Source organism: Megalobrama amblycephala, linkage group LG3 (assembly GCF_018812025.1).
Source record: "Megalobrama amblycephala isolate DHTTF-2021 linkage group LG3, ASM1881202v1, whole genome shotgun sequence".
NCBI lineage: Eukaryota > Metazoa > Chordata > Actinopteri > Cypriniformes > Xenocyprididae > Megalobrama > Megalobrama amblycephala.
In genome coordinates this window covers 29,386,407-29,412,824 of record NC_063046.1, presented here as the reverse complement: position 1 = coordinate 29,412,824, position 26,418 = coordinate 29,386,407, and the positions used below count along the sequence as shown (strand labels likewise).

Sequence of the window (26,418 nt, the reverse complement as noted above, 5' to 3'; positions counted from 1 at the left end):
TTGTTTGAGCTTCCGCAAGAGGTTTGTTCTTGTGTGTCATTCAGGTTCAGTTGAGCTTCTGTTTGTTCACTGATCAATTTTTATATGCAAGTAAAAGCCTAAATTAAATCTGTTCATCATAAAAAGCGATCAAATCTCTTCAGAAAATTTGGACTAAACTGCTCAATTAATCTGGATTAGTTTTACAATTTCTTTATGAACTTTTTGAAGTGTCAAAGTTGCTATTGCTTAGGCTGTCTATATGGAGGGACGGAAAGCTCTCAGATTTCATCAAAAAGATCTTAATTTGTATTCCGAAGATGACTGAAAGTCTTCATCTAACCCTAACTCTTGAATGTATGTTTCTTATGATCTTAGATCTTTTGTGTGTTTTGTCGAAGAATATAATCTTTTAGCTTTCTTCTTTTCTTTTTTTTTTTTTTTTCTTTTTTCATACTTTTTATGAATGTACTGTTACTCTGAAATAGCAGCAGGTGTGTCAGTTTTGGACAGGCATTGTATTTGCGAGTATATCTGTGGTTGTGCTCTTTGACACTAAAAAGCTTGTGCATACCAGCCTGCATTCTCTCTCTAGAAGCTCCAGTTACTCTTTTCCTCTGCACTGCAAATGTGTTTCGTCAAATTTCTACAAACCTGCTTTATTTTTCCTGAAAAACAAACAAAGCCTATCACCTCCTGAGTATGACTGAGTGTGAGAAAAGGAATATTCCCATTGGTGCAGTGTTATCACCTGTGTTTCATGCACAGAAGACCGAACAGAACAAGGTCTTCCTGTAGCTGCACACAGTGTGGCATTCTCTTTTGCACCTGGCTGCCAGCTTACTGTGTGTGTGTGTGTGTGTGTGTGTGTATCAGTATAAGTACAGAACTGCATTCTTTCATTGCTTTCATGCCCTGCACCCCCCTCTATCCCTCTCTGTCTGTTTTTGAAACAAACTTTTTCTCATGGCCTAAAGAGCGTACAGGAACAAAACCTGTCTTCTGTTGTCTGTGTATCACTGCAGTCAAAGTTCTCTGCACCGTGATTGGTTTGCATTCTTTGAAGTTCTCATTACATAGTGCACCGATGAATATGGTGGATGTCAACATGATATTGTGATGTGTGATTTAGTGCTATACGTGCAACATGGGAATGTTATTGTTATTCTTTGAGTTTGAAATGAACTTTGTTTCCAGTTTAAGAGTGAGATCTTATATTTAGACCTGCAAGTAATCTGTTCCAGAATTTGAATGCCTGACTTACACAAACTTCTACAAACCTCCTGCCTCTTGTGTGTTTAATTACTTGGTTACACTTTACAACAAGGCTCATTTAATACTTATACAGAATTTATTAATCTAGATTATTTATGAATAAATAATTTTGTTGTTTTTACATAATACATTAATTAATATCAAGTTATACAACTCAAAATGTTAAAACTGTTTTAGCATACACTACCATTCAAAAGTTTAAAGTTGATATGATTTAAAAAAAAAAATTTTTTTAAAGGCTGCATTTATTTAATTAAAAAAACAGTAAAAACAGTAATGCTGTGAAATATTATTATAATTGGAACAAACTATATTATTATTTAAAATATATATTGTAATATATTTTACAATGTAATTTGTGGAAACTGAATTTTTTTTTCAGGATTCTTTGTTGAATAGAAAGTTCAAAATAGAAATATCTAATAACATCATAAATGACTTTACAGTCTTACTGAAAATCTTCCTGCTTTGTTTTTTTTTGTTTTGTTTTTTGTTCTTTAGGCATAGAGAATTTAGTTGAAAGGCACATCTCCTTAAAGCATGAGTGATATTTCCTCTGTCATTTCCTCTGATCCAGCAATATTTCTCAAACATTTCCCAGAACCACACTGTTGCTGCACTGTTATCTGTCATCTAGACACAATCAGGACAGACCAGGACTGCCTCTCATCAGTTCACACTCATGTATTCTCTAGTCTGTCTTCACCCAGACTGCTTTGAGTTAATGCCCCACCAGTGCAAGCATGGTAACTTGTTAATGCAATGGCAACTTGTAAATAATTATATTGTGCTGAAGTTTACAAAGTTTGATCAGCACAAAATGTAGCAGACATACCCACTCATACACATACACCTCTTTCTTAGCTCACATTTTTAATAGTCATTATTTTCTATAACGTAAGTAGGTTAATAGGCTTATGATGGTAAACCATCCTTTACTCAAGAATCAGCTGTTTCAGTCTTAGAGCTGATTTAAACTTAAACTTAAAATTGTCGTCGTATTTGTAATGTGTGAAAGGGGTGACATACAAAAGCATGTCTCAGTTATGAGTCACATACAGATTAGGAGGTCTGGCCTTTCTGAGTCAGCCTTGAAGTCTTATTCTTTCTTTCTAAAATACTGAAAGTATTCTCCTTTGGTTTTCTAAATTTAATTTCTTCTCTCTTTTTATTCATTTTACAGAGAGACATCCAGCATTCCGCTCATCCCTCTGGGACTGAAGGAGACAAAGGATGTTGATTTCTCTGTTCCTCTCAAGGTCAGTTCCTTTCACAACACCTGCTCAATGTTTACCTCAATTATCAGGCCTTCAGTTAGGCAGCTTTCATGATTCTCAAAGGTTTTCTAAGGGAAAATAGAAAGTAGGTCACAGATTAATAAACAAGGAAGCCAAAGACTCAATAAAACTTAAATTGCATTTTTAAAAGTCTACAGTGATGTTTGATGCAAGACATTTATTATCTTATAAATAAGTGGGTGTTGAGAGACGTGGATCAATCAGATGCTTCCAACCTGTAATTTAGCTGGTCTGTAATGATAGCCGTGCAGGTGAATCTATGACACCTGTGTCATTGTTACATCTGTTTTCTCACAGACAAGTTTAACAAGGAGAACAGGTCTGCGAATACTTGACTGTGTAATGTTTTTGTGTTTGCGTTGTCATTATGAATAAATTGATATGAAAATGCTTTATTTGAACAGGACTTCATCCTGGAACACTACAGTGAAGATGGCTCAAACTTTCAGGATCAGATCGATGACCTGATGGACCTGAGACAGGTATGATACAACATCTGTAAAAGGTGCCAAGTTCGATTCTTGGCTGAAATGGAAGTTTAGGACAAAATAAATCTGATCAGTAAAAACACACATACAAGGCAACCAATGAGACTTGAATTAAATGTGTGTGTTTCAGGCCTGTCGGACCCCCAGTCGTAATCCTTCTGGTGTGGATTTGCTTTCCAACTACTACAGTCAACTTTCCTTCTTGGAGACTCGATTTTTCTCCCCTACACGCCAGCTTGGCATTTTCTTCACATGGTAGGTTGAATCTCGCCCACACCAGCAGTAATGTGCTTGTAATGAACTTATACGCTACTGTATCAGCTGTAAACATAACTCGTTCAGAGGTAGCACACAACTGGTCTGACGGGGCTGTCAGGCTGCCTTTGTTGTTTCTATGTTTATACATCAGCTTTTTGTTTCATTTGTATCCTAGAAACAAAGGGAGATGACAGGATAAATAAAGAAAATGTGTCATAAAAAAAGCTGGAGAGAACTGAACTGTTAATAAGCTTACAATATGCAATTCCTAATAACACAGCATTGCATATGTAACCGAACAACAACAAAAAAAAAGCCTCACCTGTGGTTTGCGCCAACACGAGTTTTAACACATTTGTGCCTACGCAGGTATGACTCCTTCACCGGCATGCCTGTGTGCCAGCAGAACGTCTCTCTGGAGAAAGCCAGCATACTTTTCAATATGGCAGCTCTCTACTCCCAGATTGGCACTCGTGCCGACAGACAGACACAAGCTGGACTCGAGGACGCCATCGCTGCCTTCCAGAAATCTGCAGGTGAGAGGTTCTGAGTAGATGCACTTATTATATGCAGATAAGATTGTGAGAAGGAAAGTAAAGTATCCAAAGCTGGCCTAATAAACTCCTGCCTCCATGAGAACAGATGTGTATTCAGGTTCTGGTTGTTTTTCAAGGTGGAGTAAAAATGATGTAATTCTTCCCCCTCAACAGCAGATCTGTCACAGGCTCATGGGAACTCAGTGGCTTGTGTTGGTTTTTAACCTCCTTAAAATAACAGCAGCATAAAGAGAGTTTTGGCTGGCTTTCTTAAGCTATCAAAACAGCCAACCCCACTGTCTTTCATCACATAGAATGTTTTGTATATCTCCACCGGAAAGAAAGTCCAAATATGATCCCTCAAACAAAGACTGAACACCCACTGTCTTACAAGTCTTTTTTTTATCTCTAAGATCTGTGTGTTTGCAAAAGCATTAAATGAAGGAAATGACAATGCTATTTTATATAAGTTAAATAATGTTGTGAAGCTTAAGAAATTATCTAGAATTTTCTGTTTAATTTTTACGCTTTGCTGCAGTGGACAGCAGATATAAGGGGACTGGTTTGTGTAAATGTAATGTTGAATGTTGAGTTTAATATTGAATTCTGTCTGGTTTTGTTTGTGTATGTTCTGCTGTAGGTGTGCTGCACTTCCTGAAGGAGACATTTACACACACTCCCAGTTATGATATGAGTCCTGCTATGCTGAGCATGCTGATCCGGATGATGCTAGCACAGGCGCAGGAGTGTATGTTTGAGCAGATCACTCTGCCAGGAATCCGAAATGAGTTCTTCGGCCTGCTCAAAATGGCCCAAGAGGCTGCCAAGGTATTTGTTAAACATTTTCAGACTAAAAAAAATAATTTATTTTTTAGTTTTGTTTATTTTGGATATTTAATTGTGCATGCTCATCTCCCCCATTTTTACATTGTAGATTAGCTTTTTTTTGTCATCTAACAGTCCCTTAAAGTTCATTTTTAAATCTTTAGCAAATCTCAGAAAGAAATTTTGTACATTTTAAATAATTTTTAAAGCTAGTGAATTTGGATATCACAACATTATAAAGTAATTAATATTTATTTAGTAAGGATGCATTGAATTTATCAAAAGAAAAGATACAGTAAAGACGTATAAAAATACCAATGATTTCTATTTCGAATAAATGCTGTTGTTTTGAACTTTCTATTCATCAAAAGAATCCTCAAAATCTTAATATTTAGTTTCAACAAAAATATTAAGCAGCACAAATGTTTTCAACATTGATAGTAAGAAAAAATATTTCTTGAGCAGCGAATCAGCATATTAGAATGATTTCTGAAGGATCATGTGACACTGAAGACTAGAGTAATGATGCTGAAAATTCAGCTTTGCCTTCACAGAAAAAAATTATATTTTAATATTACAATAGAAAACAGTTTTTACTGTATTTCCTATCAAATAAATGCAGCCTTGATGAGCAGAAGACACTTCTTTAAAAACACGAAAAAAAAAAAATGTACTGACCCAAAACTTTTAACAGGTAGTGTATGTATAAATCACAGAATTTTGCTATTATGTTCTTTCCGGGGCATTGGTATGAAGAGACATTTTTACATATAAATACATGACCTATTGTTCCTATCAGTATGCAGGTCTTTTTTTTTTAAAGCCTGTAGTTACTCCTCTGTCCCAAGTGTTTGTGACATTTACCCCTCTCTCCTTTCTGTTCTCAGGTGGGGGAGACCTACAGTCATGTTCATCAGTCCATGATCCAAACCCCCATTAAGAACAATGTGCCCTTTTTCTGGACTACCATGTCCCATCTGAAGACCAATCACTACAACTCACTGGCCCATTACTTTGTGTCCACCGCTCTGCTTGACCACCAGTGTAAGTCAAGCAGCCAATCACAGCTCTTGGCCAACTCCCATTGGCTGACAGCCCTCTGGAACCTTTAAAGGTTACCTTTGTGTCTCATTCATAGAAACTGTTTCCTTTTCCTTGTGAGAGTAAAGAAGGATTCAGGTATCAGTGCTTTAATGGACTTTATTCTGTGAAGTTTTTTTTTGAGGATGTAAAGAGGGAGGCAGATGAAAGCCAGAGACGGTTCAGTATCTCGGCTACTTTTGACAGTGTACTAATAGACTGTGCCAGAACAAATGGGATTATGTAACATTCTCTTTCTTATTCAAACAGTAATTTCTCCATCCTCTCTCCCTCTCTTGTGTATTTAAGTCTCCTTAACTCCATAAAATACACAATGGGATGTGTAAATGCCATAACATTTAACATAGCCTCAGTTGAATGAGATGAAATTTACAGGAATGTATCCAGTTTTATTGAACAAAACAATGCAGTGTTTAAATATTGGTTGATATATGTGTCTGTATGTGTAGTGACACCTAGTGATGATGAGGACAAGCAAGAGAAGGCTTTGTCACAACTATACGATGCCATGCCGGAGGGACGTTCTCCTCTTGACATCCTGAAGAATAAGGAAGACAGACGGAGAATAGGTGAGTGGCTCATCCATTCTGACCTGTGAGGTGTAAATGATTGGGATATTCCACTTCAGCACACTGAGCTAATATTTTCTGTCTGTTTGGTCAGGTAAAGCTCATCTGCAGCGCTCCATCATGGGACACGAAGAGGCCATCCGCACACATTCTCACTGTCGACACCTGCAAAAACTGGACATTCTGAGTGACATCCTGCAAGCTAGCCTCAAACGCTCTCTTACCAAGTTTGACCAAAACGACAAGGATGACGAGTTCATAGACTACATGCTTGCACCGGACATTATCTGTAAGTTGGAGATAGACACCGTTTGCCCCTGATATTAACATCCAGCCCAAGCGATCTGATCACAAGTGGTCAGTTTCAGAATGTTTAGTGATCACTCAAACCACATTAAGCCATGTGGTGTTAAGCCATGGTCACACTAGACTTTGAGCACACAAAATTTTTCAGACACTGCAATGGTCGTAATACTGCAAAACGTAATATGTCTCTTTTTCAAAATATAATGCATCCATAATGTAAAAATATGCAAACTACTCCACCTTACTGCAGCGCTGCAGCCCTTTGGTTCTTTTAATTCAGCCACGCGGTCACGCTATGACAAATCAATGGAACTAAAAGTGCAGTGGGACCGCCCCTTTTGTCTGAACGCATGTAACCATGTCACATTTGTATTATAAACACTAATGGATCTGGATGTGTCCCGGTACATTACTTCCAGGTATAAACAAATGTTCTGTCTCCCTTGATCACATGATTGGATTACTGGAGATTGATGTTGTTCGCTCATTATGTAAACTTTGACAGTTCTATTGTAGTTTTTAAATCTAAAAATTAACTTGTATGCAACAGTGAGTTTTCACCGAAGCATCACATTTTGAACTGTTCATTAGATTCTCAGAACATGACCCACATCTTACAGTAGAGAACAAAAGTGGTTATGTAAGTTCAGCTGACAGTGTAAACATGCTGTAACATTGATTTCTTCCTTCTCTGTTAGCTAAAACAGAAAAGAAAGCTGAGATGGAGATTCCAGCTGCCACCAAGGTGAAAGTCACAGACCTATTCCATCGGCTGGTATGTGGGCTACTAATTTTACTCAAAGACAGTTTGAGCTCTTTTCACAGCACAGGAATGCTTGTGCAAATTTGCAGATTTCTTAGTGCACAGAATAGTTTTACATAATATCTAAGTATTCTGTGAGCATGTGTGCTGTTGAACAGACCCGTGTTGATTGACCTGTACACACTGGCCAAACAGACCATAACCTCAACAATCCAACGTTTCAATTTCTTTTGTAAAACCAAAATACTGTGACCAGCTGGGGATGACGCTGAGCTGTAATTTTAAAATCTGTTTGGTCAGTCTGTAGAGTGTTATACTCCTTTAACAGTACTAATATGAATAACCCTGGTTTGAACATGAATTTCTGAGCGTTATGACATCCTGGAACTATGACTCTATGAAACTCAAATCAACCGTGTTATCACTATTACTCATACTTGGGGTTAGAAGTTTGTTCAAACCTCTAACACGAAGTATTGAACTTTGGCACAAAACTCATCCTGCACTATTTGTCCACAGACATCAATGATACATACCTCATATGGAATGTCTTGTTAAGGGATGATTTGCTGTTTCATTTTGTGTGTTCTTTTTTTAACTTGATTCCTCCTAAAACGTTAATTTTTTTGGAGTAATTAAGTTTATATGGTTGTCAAATGTATGTCTCTGTGTAAAGAGTTAAGTTACATAGTGCTGCAGTGATGATCTATTTTTGTAGGCCAATCCAGAAGTTAGCATCACTCTGGTTCAAAAGGATTTTTCAATTGAATTTTGGATTATTGCAAAAAATAAGCTTTGTGACCAACAAATGTTTCTGATTCTTACACGTTTTGCTCAAGATAATCTTCACAAATGAACACAACTTTTATGAATTTTGATGCCTAAATACAATCAGCAGGAGTAAAAAAAATCTAAAAGAACTACACTGCGGTCTTATGACTTCAGCGTCACCACCAAAAAGCTTCTGAAAACTTTTCCATCTTTGTTTAAAGTCTACAATTTGGAAAGTTTGAGTTGTTTGCAGCAGTGCGAGTATAAACACGAGGCTGTAAAAGCGGACTAGTGAGTAGATGAGATTTCCTATTCAGTGCAATGATGTTTAATAACCCCAACAACCTCTGTAATCCCATTTAACCACTTGCTAGCAACCACATATTTCAAGACATGTGGTATTAATTATGTAGTTCATGTCATAGAATAAAACATGAACATATCTTAAGCTTGTAATAACCACTGAACTTATTTCAGTCATTTGAACAAAAACTCATAAAAAAAAAAAAAAAACCATTGACTTCGGGATGATGGAACCGGAAGTACAAAAATGATTTTTATGAATAATTTCTGCAACACTCTATTTGGGTTTTTAATGAGGGTTTTTTACTTCTTGATATCAGGATAGTTATCAAAGAGAATTTTAAAAATTAAAAACATGCTCATCATAGAAGAGGTTTATTCAAGTTTTTTTTATTTAAGTAAACATTAACTAATGTATTCATGTATTTATAAAAAAAAAAAAAAAAAAAAAAAAAAAAACTAGCATCATTTCATTGACCTGTTTGTCTTTAGTTTGAGTTTGATTTCTGGACGACCTCAAGTCTTCATCTGCAGTAGATTCTGTGAAACTGTAAGAATGGTTTTGACTCTGTGCTAGAATCTTAGACTTGTAAATCTGGTGTGCAGAACTGGAACATTCGAGAACCACAGTGACGTATATATTCCGTTCCCTCCGGCTGTGGGAGAAGGGTAATTCAGGTGAAGGAGGCAGAGTTTATGATGTGGTTAGTTTTATGGAAGCATGTATTTGAGTTTTACCACCTTCAGATGTCTGAGTGACCTTCAGAGAGTTCAAAGAACCACTGCTGTGATCCTGTAATAGTTGCCATGGGCACTTTAAATGACCCCTCACTTGAAATTTCATTTCCGTAGTACATGGGGAGGTCAGTTTAACATATAAGCTTTGTAAGTCCTTAATCAAATCAGATGATCTTTCTGAAGCAGGGGTCAACCATTTGCTGCACATGCCTTGAACCAGTGGTTCTGAACCTTTTTGGCCACCTGAGCAAAACCATTCGCATATACTGCGTGAAGTCAGTGTGCCAGTGTATTGAATGACAGCCAAGGACAACCAGGGTGGCAGACTACCCTTAAAAACACCCTGTGTGTCTTTGAATTAGGTGAGTTGCTATAGTGATGTGCTGTTGTATTTGTGTTATGCAGGGGCCTTTGTCAGTGTTCTCAGCTAAGCAGAGATGGTCAGCTCCACGCACCGTCCGCCTGAGACTGCAGGACAGAGACCTCGGATTCACTCTGAAGGGAGATGTGCCTGTTCAGATACAGTCACTCGATCCCCTTTGTCCCGCTGCGGTGAGTGTTCATGCACAGTTCATGCTTCAGCGTTCATGCTTGTTCACCCTCTTTGCGGAACACAAAAGAAGATATTTTGAAGAACCGTTTTTGTCCATATAATGATAGTCAGTGGTGTTCAAAACAGTTGTGGACCCCACTGAAACTGTATGGACAAAAAGAGACAATTTATCAACATATCTTCTTTTTTGTGTTCCTTGTGTTGTAAACTTCTCCCTCCTCCATTTTATGCCTTAATCAGAAGAACAAAAGGTAACGTAAGTCATGACATTTATCAGAAGAGATAACTTCTTCCTGTTTCAATTCATCTTCCTTTTACACGTGTCAATGTCCCTAAAGCTGAGGATAGATATAATCTTTGACCACAGCAATTGAATGAAAACAAACCGCATATATCCACGCCCACTGCACCTGTTTTTGACCATATGAGTCTCAAGCTGTCTCTAGCAGCTGTGTGTCTCCCACAAATAACTCCCTTTATTTTTTTGGAGGACATGAACGAGTCCTCTCAGAGCTCATCTCTATGGTAACTGCAGTGTGGTCGTGCCGATAAACTCATACCATAAATATCTGAAGTGTCAGAGTGCCACACTTGCAGGACGTGATTTACTTCTCTGACCTTTTTCTGATTTTCCATTGTTGCTTTTTCTCTCCACAATCTCTTCATCACCAGGCTGAGGGACTGAGAGAGGGAGATTACATTGTTGCTGTGGGTGACACAGAGTGTAAATGGCTAGGAGTGAGTGATGTTATGAAGCTTTTAAAGGATGTGGATGAGGAGGGCGTCAACATCAGAGTGGTCAGCATGATGGACAGCAGCAGCCAGCCAATGGTAACCCTATTTTTCTTAAGGATTTCTTTGCCTACTTTAACTCCACGGACCCTTATGAGGGTCAAAAAATTCACGTTATAATGTTTACACATCCATTTTAAAGGCTTCCATATTTGGTATCACCCCATATTGTCATTTGGTATCATTTAAAATCTTAGAATCTAAACTTTACAGAGAATACCATAACTTTTATTTTTTTGATACATACAGCAGTAAAATGTAAATTATATATGCATTGGTCCCAGACACAAATTTCCGCTTGATGATGGCGAAGAAAATTTTCTATGAATATGTATTTTTTATATTTTTCAAAAAACAGTCAAGATATATTTCACAAGAAAGTTCTCATCTTAAGGAATTTGCCCATTATTTCATTGTGTGACAATCATAGATCGAATGATCTTCCAAAGAATCATGCAGTGAAATATGATAACATAGAAATATGAAACAAAGACAAGCGCCACATTCCAACTCCGATGACTGCTTTAACCAGTCACAAACAGCTACAAATAGACAACATATACAATAATATTTATCACTTTCAGCAGTGTTTAATGTAATTGCAAAGGGTTTTATGTAAAATTACACTGGGATATTGCATTTATACCACTGTATATGGGTATGAGAAGACTTTAGATTTGGGTAGGCTGAAATTACATAAAAAAGGTAATATTCTTCCCTTCAGGTGCATTTGAATAATTCTTGCACACAACATGATAGAGAAAAAAATCTTTTTTCAACATATACTATAATTTTTTTTATCATGTTCACCAGTGTTTTATGTAACTTCAAAGGGTTTCCTGTAAAATTACACCAAAAGTTTGTATTTAGAGCACCATATGTGGGTATAGGAAACTTTTCAATTTGGGTACGCCAAATCCAGGCGGAAATCCCCAAAATGGTCCCCGAGCTTTATTGTCTCATTGGTTGATTTTGGTAGGATTTAATATCCCAAAGAGGAATAATATTCAATCATATTTATTTAGATGCGCTAATATTAACAACATAATTATGAATATAAATACAGAATCGATCAAAAGTGGTCAGTACGATTTTGAAAAAAGAAATTAATACATTTCTTCAATGTGGCAGTAAAGACGTCACAAAATATTTCTGTTTCAAATAAATGCTGCTTTATTCAGATCAAGTGTTGTTAGGGGTTTAATTGCCTCTCTCTCTCTCTATTTATCTCTGAAGCCCACCAAGAGTGCTACATACTGCGGCGGTCTGCCGAAGACCTACTCCATGATCTGCCTGGCACATGATGAGGATGATAAGAACCCAAAGTCTCGCAAGGTAGCAAAAAAACCATCATTCCTCAGCTGGGGTCTCAAGAACAAGAAGAGCAGCAGCACGCTGAGTCTTCCTACCGCAGACTACAATGGACCCTGGAACAGATCTTCCTATCCCAACTCGTATAATGAAAGCGCCCTCTACTAAACACGCAAAACTGGATTTATACGTGCGCTGATAAAAGCACGTGTAAAAGCACGCTATATTACAAAAAGAAAAGGAGATATTTTTAGAGAGATTCAAATAAATTAAAGACGGAAAATGTACATTTTGCACAAACCTATAAACACAGATGTAAGCTATACTTGTATTCCTTCATTAGTCTGGTTTTTAGAAAATCTCACCAATAAATTAAAGGTGAAGGATTACGTGTTTTAACAAATCAGTAGATAAAAACACAACATGTATGCTGCTCAAAGTATTTGATTTTTTTTAGTTTGTTTTATTATTATTGTATTGAATGGCTTAAATGGTGTTATGAAGGATTTTTTTTTTTTTTTTGGAAAATTCCACAAATTATTCTCTTCATATTAAAATGAGGGCTGGTAGATTGGCAGTTAACATGCAGCCTTTTTTTGAGCCTGTAGCTTACAGACAGACTACCATAGCAGGCTTCTGTGATGATCTTGCATCACTGAAACGGAGCTCTAAATCCTGTGTCAATCACTGTAAAAGAACAGAATGTAGGAGAGAATGGTGAATAGCTTTTGCCCTTGGAATGTCTATACAAACAGTAATATTATTTGGTGTAAATCAAGTATTTACATACTGAAGCAAAATACTATGATAGGACTCTGTTGCCAAATTCAAGCAAGAAGGATGGAAAGTATAGCTGTCAATACAAATGCCGTTCTTATTTAACCTTTGTTCAATGTGTTTTACCTGGCATTTCTTCAGTGCTGGAATATTTCACTGTCTACAAAGTAGATTTTATACACATTTGATAATCAAATAATTTATATGCAAAATAAAGAGAAAAAAAAATATCTATATAAACTGTATTCATTTTAAGTATTGGAAGTATTTAGGTTTTGTATCGTGAAACTGTAGCCTGGTTGTTTTTTTGTGGCTACATATCTTTCTGTTACTTGGTGTATGTTCTTCTGTTTAAATGGTATAGCTCAAAATGTGTTTTTGTCTTACTGACAATATTTAACTTTTCATTTATTTGTAGAAAACACTGCCTCTCAGAATCCTAGAAAGTCAGAAGCCTTTAAAAAGCCTTACAACAGTCTACACTGACGAAATCGTATTAAACTGTGGACCTCTGCTCCTTGCTTGTAAATATTTTATTGTTGTTAATGAATGTATTCTTATCAATTATGTTTCTGCTAGTGCCACATTTGGAATTATAATGACAAACACTGTTCTGAGAGGATGTTGATTTTGTAAGGTTACATATTAATGATTCTTTGAAAGTTAATGTTCAGACTTTTTCTTTAGGGTCAAACCAGAATCTGCATCAGTGCCCTAAATTCTTACTTGGTTACAAATGTTAACATAATAATAAAGCAGAGATTAGTTTCTAGATTAGTTTGTTTTGTGTCTACAACTTATGTAGATTACCAATGGGACACAGCTGAGGAAATGTCTGGACTATAATGGAATCTATATCGTTGCCTACTTTTATGTTGTATATGTAAATCTTGATCTAAATAAACTATGGGGTCAAAGCTGTGGCTGCTTTTATTGTGTAAGGGGTTATTGTGGTCATTCACTGTGTAATCATCCCAACCATGCCAATTCTGGCTAAAAGTAACAATTGCGTAAGCAAGAGGCTATATCTTAGGTCATGCATGAATAAGTTTTGACTGATGTAAAGCAGATTGTGTCAGTTTTGCCTTAATTCAACCTTATTTTTCCAAATTGTGTTTTTTAAGGCAGAAAACTGACAGTATGAATGCAGCAGGCTATGCAGATTATGACATGACTATGGTTTTAGTCCACAACCAAAGTCATCGACTACACACTTCTACTTTGAGAATTCTAAAATATATTTCAAAGCCTTGTGGACCTCTGCGACTCATGTGAAACTCAACGTAAAGGCAAGGCAGAATGGAGTTATTTCACCATTAGAGAGTAGACTGCAGTAATACCATAATAAAATGTTCGATTGACCTCTATAACTCTAAGGAACCCCAGTAAAACAAACAATAAAAAGAGATTCATACTCAGTTCCTCTCTTTGTATTAATTAGAGGAAAAGCATCATTCGTGTTGTGCTCTGTGCGCATGTGAATCTGGCCAGTGAAAATAGTGTGGTGGACTAATGGATTTTAAATCACTCACAGACTGAGGAATTTTATGGTGTGGCTTTGGTTAGGTTATTAGAGAGATTGCTTACCAACGCCAGCAGTGATGTCACAGTGGTTAAGTGTGTGTGTGTGTGTAAGAGAAAGATAGAGATAGAGAAGATGTCTCTGCATCTTCTACAGCTGGAGAACATTATTATCAGAAATACACTGACTCAGGACTTATTCAACAATTGCTTTTATTCAAAAACTGGAGTTTTACTGGAATCATTTACATAACCCATCAGTCTGTTTTAACGGGAACACTTTCCACCAGAGTGATTTCTAACAGCATGACTCACTCACTTTCTTCTCTTCTTGCAGTCTTGTAAAACACAGGGAGCATACATTTAACCCACTTACAAATGCAGTCATTAGGAGTTGACAGTATCTTTAATGTTGACAGTTTTCTTTAAATGAAAACTGGATGTGGAGCAGTTTTCTGCCATTATGCATACTTTATCTAGTGAATGTATTTGTGTCAATGCTGTGTCATTTGAAGATTAGATACTAAGTATAGAATGTTTCACTCCGGCAGGGCTGACTCCACAGATAGTACACAATAGGATTAAAAACTGTTAAACCTCAAGATGTGACAGCGATACTGACCTCTTTACTACTTTCAGTGCATGTTCTGTGGATTTATGCAAGATAAATAATAATAGAAAATAATAATAATAGTTGTAGTAGTAGTATAATATGGAGTGATAAAGTAAAAAAAAAAAAAAAAACATGGAAGAATTGAGGAATATATATTGCATGTTAGCATTATAGCATGTTAGCTATAACATAACATTCTGATGTTGGTTGATGAATGGTGTTCATCTAGAGCTACAGTTTTAGGTTATCATATAGTGTTTTATGAAATTGAAACCGAGTCGAAGGCCAAGAATAAGTGTATGGTTGCAGATTTGGTGTGTGGTTCTGGTGTTTGAGTGTCAGGTTTCAGAAATCGTGTGACAAGTAAGGATTTTGTTTTTTTGTGAAAATACTTTAAACTGTGGCCTTTAACTCCATTGCACCCTCATAGAGAACCCTATACTTTTCACATATGTGTGGGGTTCAATATTAGAAATTTTCAGATATTTTGGGCAACAAGGTGAAAGATTATTAAGTCTTTAAATAGTTCTTAATTTTTTCAAATAGGCTTAAAGTTGAATTATAGATTCTGAGGACACAATTCCTGGTTGAACGCCAAAACGAAATATTATACATTACACATTTCAATCTTTACTTAAATCTATTTAAAATTGCCCATAGACAACAGAAAAGTCAATAATGCAATGACAACTAATACAAATCCTAATATGGAGTGATAAAGTAAAAAAAAAAAAAAAAACATGGAAGAATTGAGGAATATATATTGCATGTTAGCATTATAGCATGTTAGCTATAACATAACATTCTGATGTTGGTTGATGAATGGTGTTCATCTAGAGCTACAGTTTTAGGTTATCATATTTCACAAAATCCCCTGCAAAACGATATGTGTTTAGGAAAGTGATGTAGTGGTTTTGTTGCATTTACAGGTTTTTTTCAACTGCTTACACACATTTTTAAAACTTTGCCTCTTTTTCCCTCCAAAACTATACACAAATCCAAGAATTGCACACGCAAAATGCCTGACATCTCTTGCAAAATGAAGCACTGCATTCAAAACATCACAAACATTTTTCTTACGGTGCAAACACATTTGTCGTAATATACTATTTTTGGATATTTCATATACACAGTTACTCAAAACCTAAAGCTCTTCTTTCATGAGGTCCTATGTACATTTCTGTTCAAGATTGAAAGTAAATGGCAGAGAGATTTTGAAAATTCACAGTAAACACGAAAGCAAGATTGAAACCAAACTATGTTTTTTTTTTTTACTGTAAGCATTTGTGGTTGTGAATATAGTATTACACAGTGGAAGAAAATAAATACATCAACCATGTGTAGTTGGACAGAAACAATGGTAGTGTTTGAAAAAGGAAATCAAGATAATTCCTGTTAGATTTTTGTGTGTATAGAGAATTGTGTGTTGTGTTTTGCAAATAGTGTTTTATGAAATTGAAACCGAGTCGAAGGCCAAGAATAAGTGTATGGTTGCAGATTTGGTGTGTGGTTCTGGTGTTTGAGTGTCAGGTTTCAGAAATTGTGTGACAAGTAAGGATTTTGTGTTTTTTTGTGAAAATACTTTAAACTGTGGCCTTTAACTCCATTGCACCCTCATAGAGAACCCTATACTTTTCACATATGTGTGGGGTTCAATATTAGAAATTTTCAGATATTTTGGGCAACAAGGTGAAAGATTATTAAGTCTTTAAATAGTTCTTAATTTTTTCAAATAGGCTTAAAGTTGAATTATAGATTCTGAGGACACAATTCCTGGTTGAACGCCAAAACGAAATATTATACATTACACATTTCAATCTTTACTTAAATCTATTTAAAATTGCCCATAGACAACAGAAAAGTCAATAATGCAATGACAACTAATACAAATCCTCTATTATTTTTTCCCAAACACCCACGTGCAGACTTCACAGTTGAGTGGTCGAGACTTCCCTCTGCTGGAGAACTGCCGCACTCAACCTTGGCTCAACGCCGTTGCTAAGAGGAATGAAAAGCAACGCTGATTTGTTAAGCGAGGACGCGCGAACCAATAGGAGGACTTGTTATATTTCAAGGTTTTGAGGGAAAGCGTCTAGTTACGTGAAGTTGAGTTGAAGCTAGTGTGATTTCGATGAAAAATAATCGTTGTATATAATAAGTAACCTATAAAACTGCCAGTTATGAGCTATAAAACATAACTTACCTTCTTTACATAGCTATCGGTGTGATAGTGCTGAAAAGCTCAGTCCTGACCGCGGTTTTCATAAATCTTAATGTCACATCTCTCACCGAAACGAGGAAGTTTGTTGAGGACTATGTCATCTAAATTCAACTTCAGCTTCAGGAGAAAAGAGAAGAGAGAATTTGTAAGTCTTCTATTGCTTAAATAAAACTGTTAACGTTACATTTTGTGGCTAACCAATTTAGCTGCTAAAAGGCCGTCTTACTAAGCAACCTATAAATAGTTATATTAATTCAGAACCAGTTTAACGTTAATTGTTTTATTATCAGTGGTAATGGGTTACTTGAACATGCGTGTCCTGTGATGTAGTTGTGTAGTAAAATGTGTAATCTCGTTTGCTGTTGTGGTTGTGTAGCGGAATATAGCTCATGGTTTGATCCCTGCTGCCACCATTGCCCCCAGACCTGCGGTTCCCCGCACTCCTCCCCCACGAAGCCCCAACCCCTCTCCAGAGAGACCCAGGTATACCCACATAACATATCCCAATCCATTCATATCACTTTGGTTCCCCTCCATCATTTAATGCATATGTTCTTGCGGGTCCTTTAATTCAATCATTAGCCATAATGTTTTTATAGAACATACCTGTTTCAGGTATATATTTTCCAATATCTTTAAACTTTTTTAATATGTAAACTTTGTAATCTTTCTGATAACTGTCACAGGTCTGCCTTGGCAGCTGCAATATTGTCTTCCTCCTTGACGGGCCGTACTGTTGCCATTCCTCCTCCACGCCAAAGATCTTACTCTGAGAGTGATTGTTCACGTGCAGACAGCCAAACTGGCTTTGAGCCCTATGCTGCCACAGCACTGTATACCAGGTAATATTAGTACATATTAGTTTCATTGACCTAAATCAGGCATTGCTTTAAAATGTTTGGCAGAAGGAGATTTGAAAGTTAATATTCCAATAAATGAACAACACATCTGCATGTTCACGGTTTTCTGATGTCAGTTAAAGGGATAGTTCACCCACAAATGAAAATGTGATGTTTATCTGCTTGCCCCCAATGCATCCAAGATGTAGGTGACTTTGTTTCTTCAGTAGAACACAAATGATGATTTTTAACTCCAACCGTTGCCGTCTGTCAGTCGTATAATGTGTGTCAATGGGAACTTCTGCTATAAGAGTAAATAAAACTTGTTTACAATGGAAGTGATGTCTTGCGCTTATACTTCAATGGGTGCGAGACATCACTGCCGTTGTCAGAGCGCGATCAGATCTCACTAAACGAGTGCTGAACGCTGTTGGACATAGTGGTGTTTTAGAGGTAAAAAATGATATAAATACTGTTCGGTTTCATGTCTTAGGACATCAATGTGTCGTCACGAGCCGCAGGGTTTAATTTGGATTTGTCTAAGCAAGTTTTATTTACTCTTATAATAGAAGTTCCCATTGACACACATTATACAACTGACAGATGGCAACGGTCGGAGTTAAAAAATCATCATTTGTGTTCTACTGAAGAAACAAAGTCACCTACATCTTGGATGCCCTGGGGGTAAGCAAATAAACATCAAATTTTCATTTTTGGGTGAACTATCACTTTAATGATCACATGACATGCAGGTTAACAAAATATTTCATATTTTTAATTGTTTTATTTTGATTGCTTTTATTTAAAGTTCACAAAACCCCTGCAGTTTCCTCATGAACCCAGTTTTCCCTCTTTTACTTAGAGAAGTAGTTCATCTAAAAAGGAAAATTTTGCACATTCACTGACCCTCAAGTCATTCTAAATGACTTACTTTCTTCCATGGGATTTTTTTTTTTAATATCATCCTGGGGTGAGTTTCAAAAACATAGCCATTATGTTAAGACAGTGCCTTAAGGTCTAGTATGACCCACAAGCAGTTAGTCAAGGGACATCCAGTCTTACTTTTTTCGGTATCAAATTAGGCCAATATACATTTTTATGTAACTTGTTTAAAAAAGTTATGAAGAGAATTACAGAAAAAAAATGTATAGTCTTTTCTTCCCTATTCTGACATTACGTATATCCGAGTGAAATGGCTTCCCAAACAAGAAAATATGTATGACAAAACTTGATTTTGTCTGTCAATAATTGATTGGATGGTTGGATGGTTGTGGTGCTATTGCTGTGATCTCATGTGAGTGACAGGTTGTCCCGCCCACGAGCCAGCATAATAAATAAATATTACATAAAAAAGCAACAAACATATTGTTACAAGAAATGACTTGTGTTCTATATTCCAAGTCTTATGAAGCCATATGATAGCTTTTTGTGAAGAAAAGACCAATATTTAAGTTGTCATTCACTTGTTATTCTCTCCTTGGCACATTCATGAGTTTATGAGCAAAATATACAGATCTATCCAATGAATTGGTCAGATAAATTTCGGTCTGCCTTTCACACAAAGCTATGACTTCAGAAAACTTGGCATATAGTGCACAAGTCAGATGGACCACTTTTATGACAGTTCTGTGGTGCTTTATCATCATTTTTGAAGTTTGAAAGCGACTAGTATAGTTGTCTGTAATTTGTCCGTTTGTGTTCCATGGAAGAAAGAATTTCACACATTGCTGGCGACATGAGGATGTTTCATTTCTGGGGGAACTAATCCTTTAAATAAGTCATTAATAATACAACAGAATGACTTCTAATCAGGGTAACACAGCAGGCTGCATTGATTGCAAGTGTATAGACATTATTAGTTCAGCAGGAGGAAAAGCAGTTTACTTACAAATTTAGTCTTTGGTCTGATTGCACTGTGTGATAGGATGTGTTACAGATACTGGTTTAACCCCTTAACTGTCACCCCCCCATTTTTGAACATAGGCGTAAAAGTGCACTATCCAAAATTAAATTGTTATAATTCATGAACGCTTTTGAATACAGACATAAGTCTCTTTTTAAAGAAGACAATCAGCAGATTATTGTGGAAGTGAAATAATTTCAAAAATTAAAGTATAACAAAGTTATACAAGTTTAAATTTACTGTAAAAAAATGTACTGTACTTTGTTTTATATTTTATATAAAATAAATATTTTACAAAATAGTTTTTAATCCAAAATTGCTATAAAATTAAAGCCATATGTCTCAATAAGTTGTGTTCCAAATTTGAAGTTGATATCAAAAAAATTGAGGTTCCTATGCAATTTTGTTTAGGTGTAATACCAAAAAAAGCCACCGGGTGACACCCAAACTCCATTGAATTATGTTGATGCATTTTTTCTGTCACAAATGAATAAATTTCTCTTTCAATATTACAAATAATCACCAAATATGGAATCTTGAGACTCAGACCTTTCCAACGATATGTATTTTGTCAAGATTATAAAAAGTTTTCATTCTAAAAGACCGTAATATGACACACTAAGGGGGAGGAGACCGCTAAAAGATTTTGAGGTACAATTTCCATATAGCAATGTCCGATTTCAAAATGGTTTTCACAGTATGAATTCTGATATAAGCTTTCAAATGATATATAATTTGTGATGTATAATTTATAGGGAAAAAGGAAACAAAAAATACTTTTTGTGAAAAAGGTCGGAACTCCTATTATCATGTACATTTTTGAGGGGCACTCTTGTCATAAATTAATCTATTACTATTCCTACATAATTTGTAACAAAAAACAGTGGTCAAATATCTATTTAGGAATCTTAGACCTTTCCAATGATATATAATTTGTCATGATTAGATTAGATTTTAATTGTAATAAAGTATATGGGATGTTGACAGTTAAGGGGTTAAGCAGCAAAAGCTTGTCATCAAGTGCTGCTCACGTGAACAGCCTCTGCCAATACTGAGCCTGTGTTCTGACGTAGAACCTGGAAGCTCTGAACGTAAAGAACGTATGAGAATGACATAGAAGAAAGATATTGTTGAATAAAGTAGTTGTTTTTGTTTTTGCACACAAAAAGTATTCTCATCACTTCATAACATTAAGGTTGAACCACTGCAGTCACGTTGCCTATTTTAACGATGTCTTTAGTAGCTTTTAGGACCTTGAAAGTGGTGGTTAAATTGCTGTCTATGGACGAGTCATATACCTCTAGGATTTCATCAAAAATATTGTAATTTGTGTTCCGAAGACGAACAAAGGTATTACAGGTGTGGAACGACACGAAGGCGAGTAATTAATGACAGAATTTTCATTTTGGGTGAACTAACTCTTTAAGCTAGATGCATGAAAATGTATTTGCTCTCTCACTTTAGGGACAGATGGCCATATTCAGTGACAGAAAGACCCACTGTGCCTTCCCCAAGACATACTGATGATGATGAAGGTGACGATAGTGATGAGTTGGAGGGACTAGAGGGAGATGAAGATCATGTGTATCAGTCCCTTGAGAGGCAGAGCAGAGCTGATGACATAAATGTTGTTTACGCCGTGCCATTAAAACACAGGAAGGTACAGTCTGTGTCTGTTTAGAAGCTTTTCCACCATCGGGCTGAACTGTTCTTAGAATGGTAAGGAACGGTTCCGGTTGTGTTTCCACTTGAGCCTGGTACAGCATGGCATGATTACAAACCATTCCCAGCCCGGAAATCTTGGCATGGTTGTCTAACGACGCCACTCAGGATTCGTCACTTGTCTGTTGCCTTGCCACCAGTTTCTCTGTAGCTGGCTAAGTGCTCTATTTGAGCGACGTAAACACAAATTAATAATAAAATTAAAAGAAATATCTGATCATCCTCCATACGGCAACGACTGTCACTTTTGTATTACATTCCAAAGAGTGGCCGTTATCAGCCCCACAGTGGAAAATGAAACCGTAACCGTACCATCTGGCCCAGATCGGCACGGAATGGAATGGTTGCGCAATGAGAACCATTCGGCCCGACGGTGGAAAAGTGCCTTTTGTTTGTTTGATTGGGTCTGTATGTGGAAGTGCTTTGGCTTGTTATGCATTTGATTCATTTACTAATATTCACCATGAGGTGGAGCTGCTGATTTTTTTCAAATCCTGCTTTAAATCAAAACCTAGTCTAAGATCATAAAAAGATATGAATTAAAATCTGATTCAATATATATAGCTTGTGATGTTTAACCACTGCTTATTGCAGCATTTATGTTGAAGATATAATATTTATAAAGTTGACTGACTGAATGAATCTCTCTTTCAGGACGAGACCAATTCAGACGTTGACGAAGAGACAGAAGACTCTGCGTTCGATATTGTGTCTCCCCTACAGACTGAAGGTTTGGAATAACAAAGATTATTCTTGAAAATTATTCTTGATTTTCTTAAAAAAAAGTGTATATATAGTCTCTTATAGCAAGGCTTCATTTATTTTAAATGTTTTCTCTCTCTCTCTCTCTCTCTTTCTATATATATATATATATATATATATATATATATATATATATATATATATATATATTAAATATTATAAAATATTATAAATAAAATTCACATCTCACATCTCACTCTTATTACACTTCAGTGACTTCATTGACTTTGAGAGCCATGGTAATTTTGCAGCTTGATTGCTATAATTAATCAAATTTTGTATTTTAGAGGAAATTGTGGTGCAGGAAGAAGCAGCTGAAACGGTAAGAGAACCTCTCATCAGATCAGCCATAATGAAAAGCTGAAGTCATTATTTTGATTAAGTTAATTCAGGTTTAAAAGCTAATTTTCTAAAGCTGCTGTAGAAATGTCAATTATGTTGAAACCTAGAGCACTCTTATTCTGGACTAAAGGTCATTCTGCCCCAGGGCTCAACAAATTATCTAAAGACAAAGGGGAAAAATCACACTGGCATAAAGGGAGAGGTTAAAGGCACCTTTAGAAACAACAAAACAGAGGTTGTTATCAGTGAAGGAGTGTGAATGAGAATCAGACAGGATGAAAGAGGAAGTGGGAAGGTGTTTAGCGTGAGTGGGTTGGTGAACATGAATGTAGAAGTGGCTAAAAAGACCAGAAATGGCTGAGATTATTAATAAACTCTCTCAGTTTATTAATAATCTCAGCCATTTCTGACACAAGAGACTATCAAAACTATTCTGATTCACTATTCAGTAAGTGGCTCTCTGATCTGACAGCCAATTCATCCATTCACATACACACACATACACGCATCCCAATTAGGCCATGTGAACCTGTGCTCGGTTAATATGCAGACACTTACGCACACACACACTGACCAGCCCTTTACTGTCTTATAACTCCATGTTGTCAGATCAGAATTCTACCATTCCTGTAGGTGCTTGGAGACCTTTACCAGAAGCTCTCTAATCTCAACTCTTAATGTGGAAAATTGCTCATTAGTAGAGTTTAACTGCCTCTAATGAGCAAGCATAGCATTTTTCACTATTGTATATACTTAGTAATTCAGACTGCTTTCAGTCTGTTTCATTCTTTGGTCTTTGATATTCTGCAGTAAGAACCCTTTAATCAGTAAGAACTTCCCTCTGTCTCCATAGCAGCCATCATTGCTACGACAACCGAGATCGGGCTCTCGTGGGAGCATGGCATCTCCAGGTACTTCCCCTCTCTGCCATACATTATCCATCACAGCAGCTGAACTCCACAGCAAAACATGTGCAATGTCACCTGTGCTCATTTCAAAATCTTTTTGTCAGTCCATGTGAAATGTGTCCCCTTTTTAGGAATCCTCAAAGCTTTGAAAGAAAAGCATCATTTCTGATTCATTTTGACAGAGAGCAAATTAAGGACATTGTAAACATCTAATTAATGTCAAATTTATTGAAGCACAGCTTTTAGCAGACTGGAGACAAATTAGGTAGTTACTATGTAATACATTTGTGAGAGGTAATAATAATAATAAAAAAGGTAGTAATGCCTCTGCCAGTTTAACAGATATCTTCTCATTCAGCTTCTCTCATGGGCTTATTGTTGTCAGCAATGAGAAAAGAGAGAGATGAGGCTATAACTATAATGACTATGAGGACAGAAACTGGAATTACCTCGACATTTGTCTTGATATATTCCCTGCTTCTCCTCTTCCTCCACTGCAGTAATTTTGATTCTTTCTGTTGTCCTCAGTGGCAACAGTAAAGATTTTTTTTTTTTTTTAAACCCACTCCTAAACAAGTTGTTATTGCTAAAGGAAGTTGCTATTAGTTGTTTAGGAGTAGATTTAAATATAAGTATGCTGTATGCTGTGCTGCAACAGGATTATTAGCTGTAAAACACATTAACTGTGCATTACCTGCCAAATACACTTATGTCGAAATTGGTAATTTAGCAGTCAATTTTTTTTGTAATAAGGTAATTGGAACTGTTGTTTTCGGCCCAAAAAAAAAGAACATACAATGCAACTGATACACTTACAGTTTTTACAATTGCTTAAGCACAATTTTAAAAACAAGTCTCATTTTGTCAAAACACTACACACAATTCACAGTAGCAGAACACCTCAGTTCTTTTGCAAAATGAAAGTTTAATTCAAAACTTTACATTCATTTAACAAAACCCAACTTTGACACTGTATGGAACACACATGGTTCATGCATTCTGATTCTGTTTGAGCACAGCAGTGTGTAAATGAATCAATCTTAAACACTTGTAACTTTTATACTTTTCTAATGATATAGTCTGGGTTTGATTTTTTTCAGAGGTATTGTTAGAGTAATGCACATGAATATATTGACAAAAACAAACAAACAAACAAAAGAAAAAACAACAACACAAGACCAATACCGCACATTGATGAAAATATTTATTTCTCACCACATTGTAAAACCATTCAATACATCCATGCCTTTCCAAAGGTTACATTTTGCACTGAAAATCAGAACATATTCTAAATACAATATAGTACACAAACAAAAACATTTGTGGAGACAAAATAAAAGCATGATTTTAAATGAAAAAAAAAATAGAAAAAACACCTAAGCATCAACTCTGGTCTATCCGGATCTGCCCATAGCACTTCTTCCACATCACAGGCAATGTCTTCTCTCGCAAGACAGCGAGGGAAGAATCTTCTTGAATGGCGAATCCATCCTTGAACAGACCCTGTATTAGTTAGGTCACAGGCCTTCTCCATGGCTTGAATGAGGCATATCCTGACATAGGGCTGGTGGTTGTAAACCTTCATGTAAACAAACAAACAAAAATAACCCTCCTCAATGGGTTTAAGGAAGGGACAGTATGGTGGGAGGAATTGGAGTGAAAATTGTGGACGCTAATGAAACCAGTTTTGGACCAGAGCAGATAGGTGGAAATTTACATTGTCCCATATGACAGTGTATCTCATCTGCTCTGCATCCATTTGGTCTTCTGCTGTGACGATTTTGTGTAGTCTGTCTAAAATGTGAATATGTGGGCCGTGTTGTAAGGGCCTAAGTTGGCATGCTGGTGGAGGACCACATTCTGCGTGATTGCAACATATATTGTGATGTTAACACCACGTTGGCCAGGGACATTCAAAATGATGTTTCTCCCTCTCCCTCTTACTGCAACATTGCCTTCCATTTTGTTGAAGACACATAAACTCACCTTTTGCCTTTTTATAGTACTTGCACCTGATTGTTGAGTTTACAGTTAAAGGGATAGTTCACCCAAAAATGAAAATTTGATGTTTATTTGCTTACCCCCAGGGCATCCAAGATGTAGGTGACTTTGTTTCTTCAGTAGAACACAAATGATGATTTTTAACTCCAACCGTTGCCGTCTGTCAGCCGTATAATGTGTATCAATGGGAACTTCTACTATAAGAGTAAATAAAACTTGCTTAGACAAATCCAAATTAAACCCTGCAGCTCGTGACGACACATTGATGTCCTAAGACACGAAACGATCGGTTTGTTTAAATGCTGTTTAAACCAAACAGCATTTATATAATTTTTTACCTCTAAAACACCACTATGTCCAACTGCGTTCAGCATTCGCTTAGTGAGGTCTGATCGCGCTCTGACAATGGAAGTAATGTCTAGCACTCATTGAAGTATAAGCGCGAGACATCACTTCCGTTGTCAGCGCGAATTTCTGTCATTAATTACTCACCCTCATGTCGTTCCAAACCCGTTAGACCCTTGTTCATCTTCTGAACACAAATGAAGATATTTTTTGATGAAATCCGAGAGCTTTGTGAACCACACATAGGCAGCAACATCACTGCAAATTTCAAGGCCCAGAAAGGTAGTAAAAACATTGTTAAATGTGGTTCAACCTTAATGTTATGAAGCGATGAGAATACTTTTTGTGCGCAAAAACAAAAGAAAAATAATGACTTTATTCAACAATTTCTTCTCTTCCCTGTCTTTCTCCTATGCTGTTGACATAGTAAACACAGTGTAGTGCTTCTGGATTCTGCATCAGAACGCCGGCTCAGTATTGGCCGATGCTGCACATAAGCACCAAGACGCATGTGTGTGATGCTGATGCAGGAGCTGGCCAATAATGAGCCAGCGTTCTGACGTAGAACAAGGAAGTGCTGCACTGTGTGTACTACGTC

The 26,418-nt window shown here is 36.4% G+C and overlaps 2 protein-coding genes across 6 annotated transcripts in view; both read left to right on the top strand.

Moving 5' to 3' along the window:
* rhpn2 (rhophilin, Rho GTPase binding protein 2) overlaps positions 1–13,564 on the top strand; it is a 29,252-nt gene extending 15,688 nt beyond the window's left edge. The window contains exons 4-15 of one of the 2 annotated variants that reach the window (XM_048184986.1): positions 2,438–2,513; positions 2,957–3,034; positions 3,171–3,295; positions 3,668–3,834; positions 4,475–4,662; positions 5,547–5,703; positions 6,210–6,329; positions 6,424–6,618; positions 7,334–7,380; positions 9,616–9,762; positions 10,436–10,594; positions 11,792–13,564. In XM_048184986.1, coding sequence (XP_048040943.1) covers positions 2,438–2,513; positions 2,957–3,034; positions 3,171–3,295; positions 3,668–3,834; positions 4,475–4,662; positions 5,547–5,703; positions 6,210–6,329; positions 6,424–6,618; positions 7,334–7,380; positions 9,616–9,762; positions 10,436–10,594; positions 11,792–12,034 — 1,702 coding nt within the window. In that variant the 3' untranslated portion in view covers positions 12,035–13,564. Of the gene's footprint in view, positions 1–2,437; positions 2,514–2,956; positions 3,035–3,170; positions 3,296–3,667; positions 3,835–4,474; positions 4,663–5,546; positions 5,704–6,209; positions 6,330–6,423; positions 6,619–7,333; positions 7,411–9,615; positions 9,763–10,435; positions 10,595–11,791 lie in introns of both variants that reach the window. The other variant, XM_048184985.1, reaches the window with a different exon arrangement.
* Positions 13,565–16,825: 3,261 nt separating this feature from the next.
* Positions 16,826–26,418, top strand: part of cep89 (centrosomal protein 89) — a 114,577-nt gene continuing 104,984 nt past the window's right edge. The window contains exons 1-7 of one of the 4 annotated variants that reach the window (XR_007184193.1): positions 16,826–17,143; positions 17,375–17,481; positions 17,685–17,840; positions 21,205–21,400; positions 22,117–22,192; positions 22,512–22,546; positions 23,420–23,477. Coding sequence is in view for 3 of the 4 variants with exons in the window: in XM_048184982.1 (XP_048040939.1) it covers positions 17,051–17,143; positions 17,375–17,481; positions 17,685–17,840; positions 21,205–21,400; positions 22,117–22,192; positions 22,512–22,546; positions 23,420–23,477 (721 nt within the window). In the remaining variant the exon portion in view is untranslated. The remainder of the gene's footprint in view (positions 17,144–17,374; positions 17,482–17,684; positions 17,841–21,204; positions 21,401–22,116; positions 22,193–22,511; positions 22,547–23,419; positions 23,478–26,418) is intronic. The other 3 variants (XM_048184981.1, XM_048184982.1, XM_048184980.1) reach the window with 3 other exon arrangements.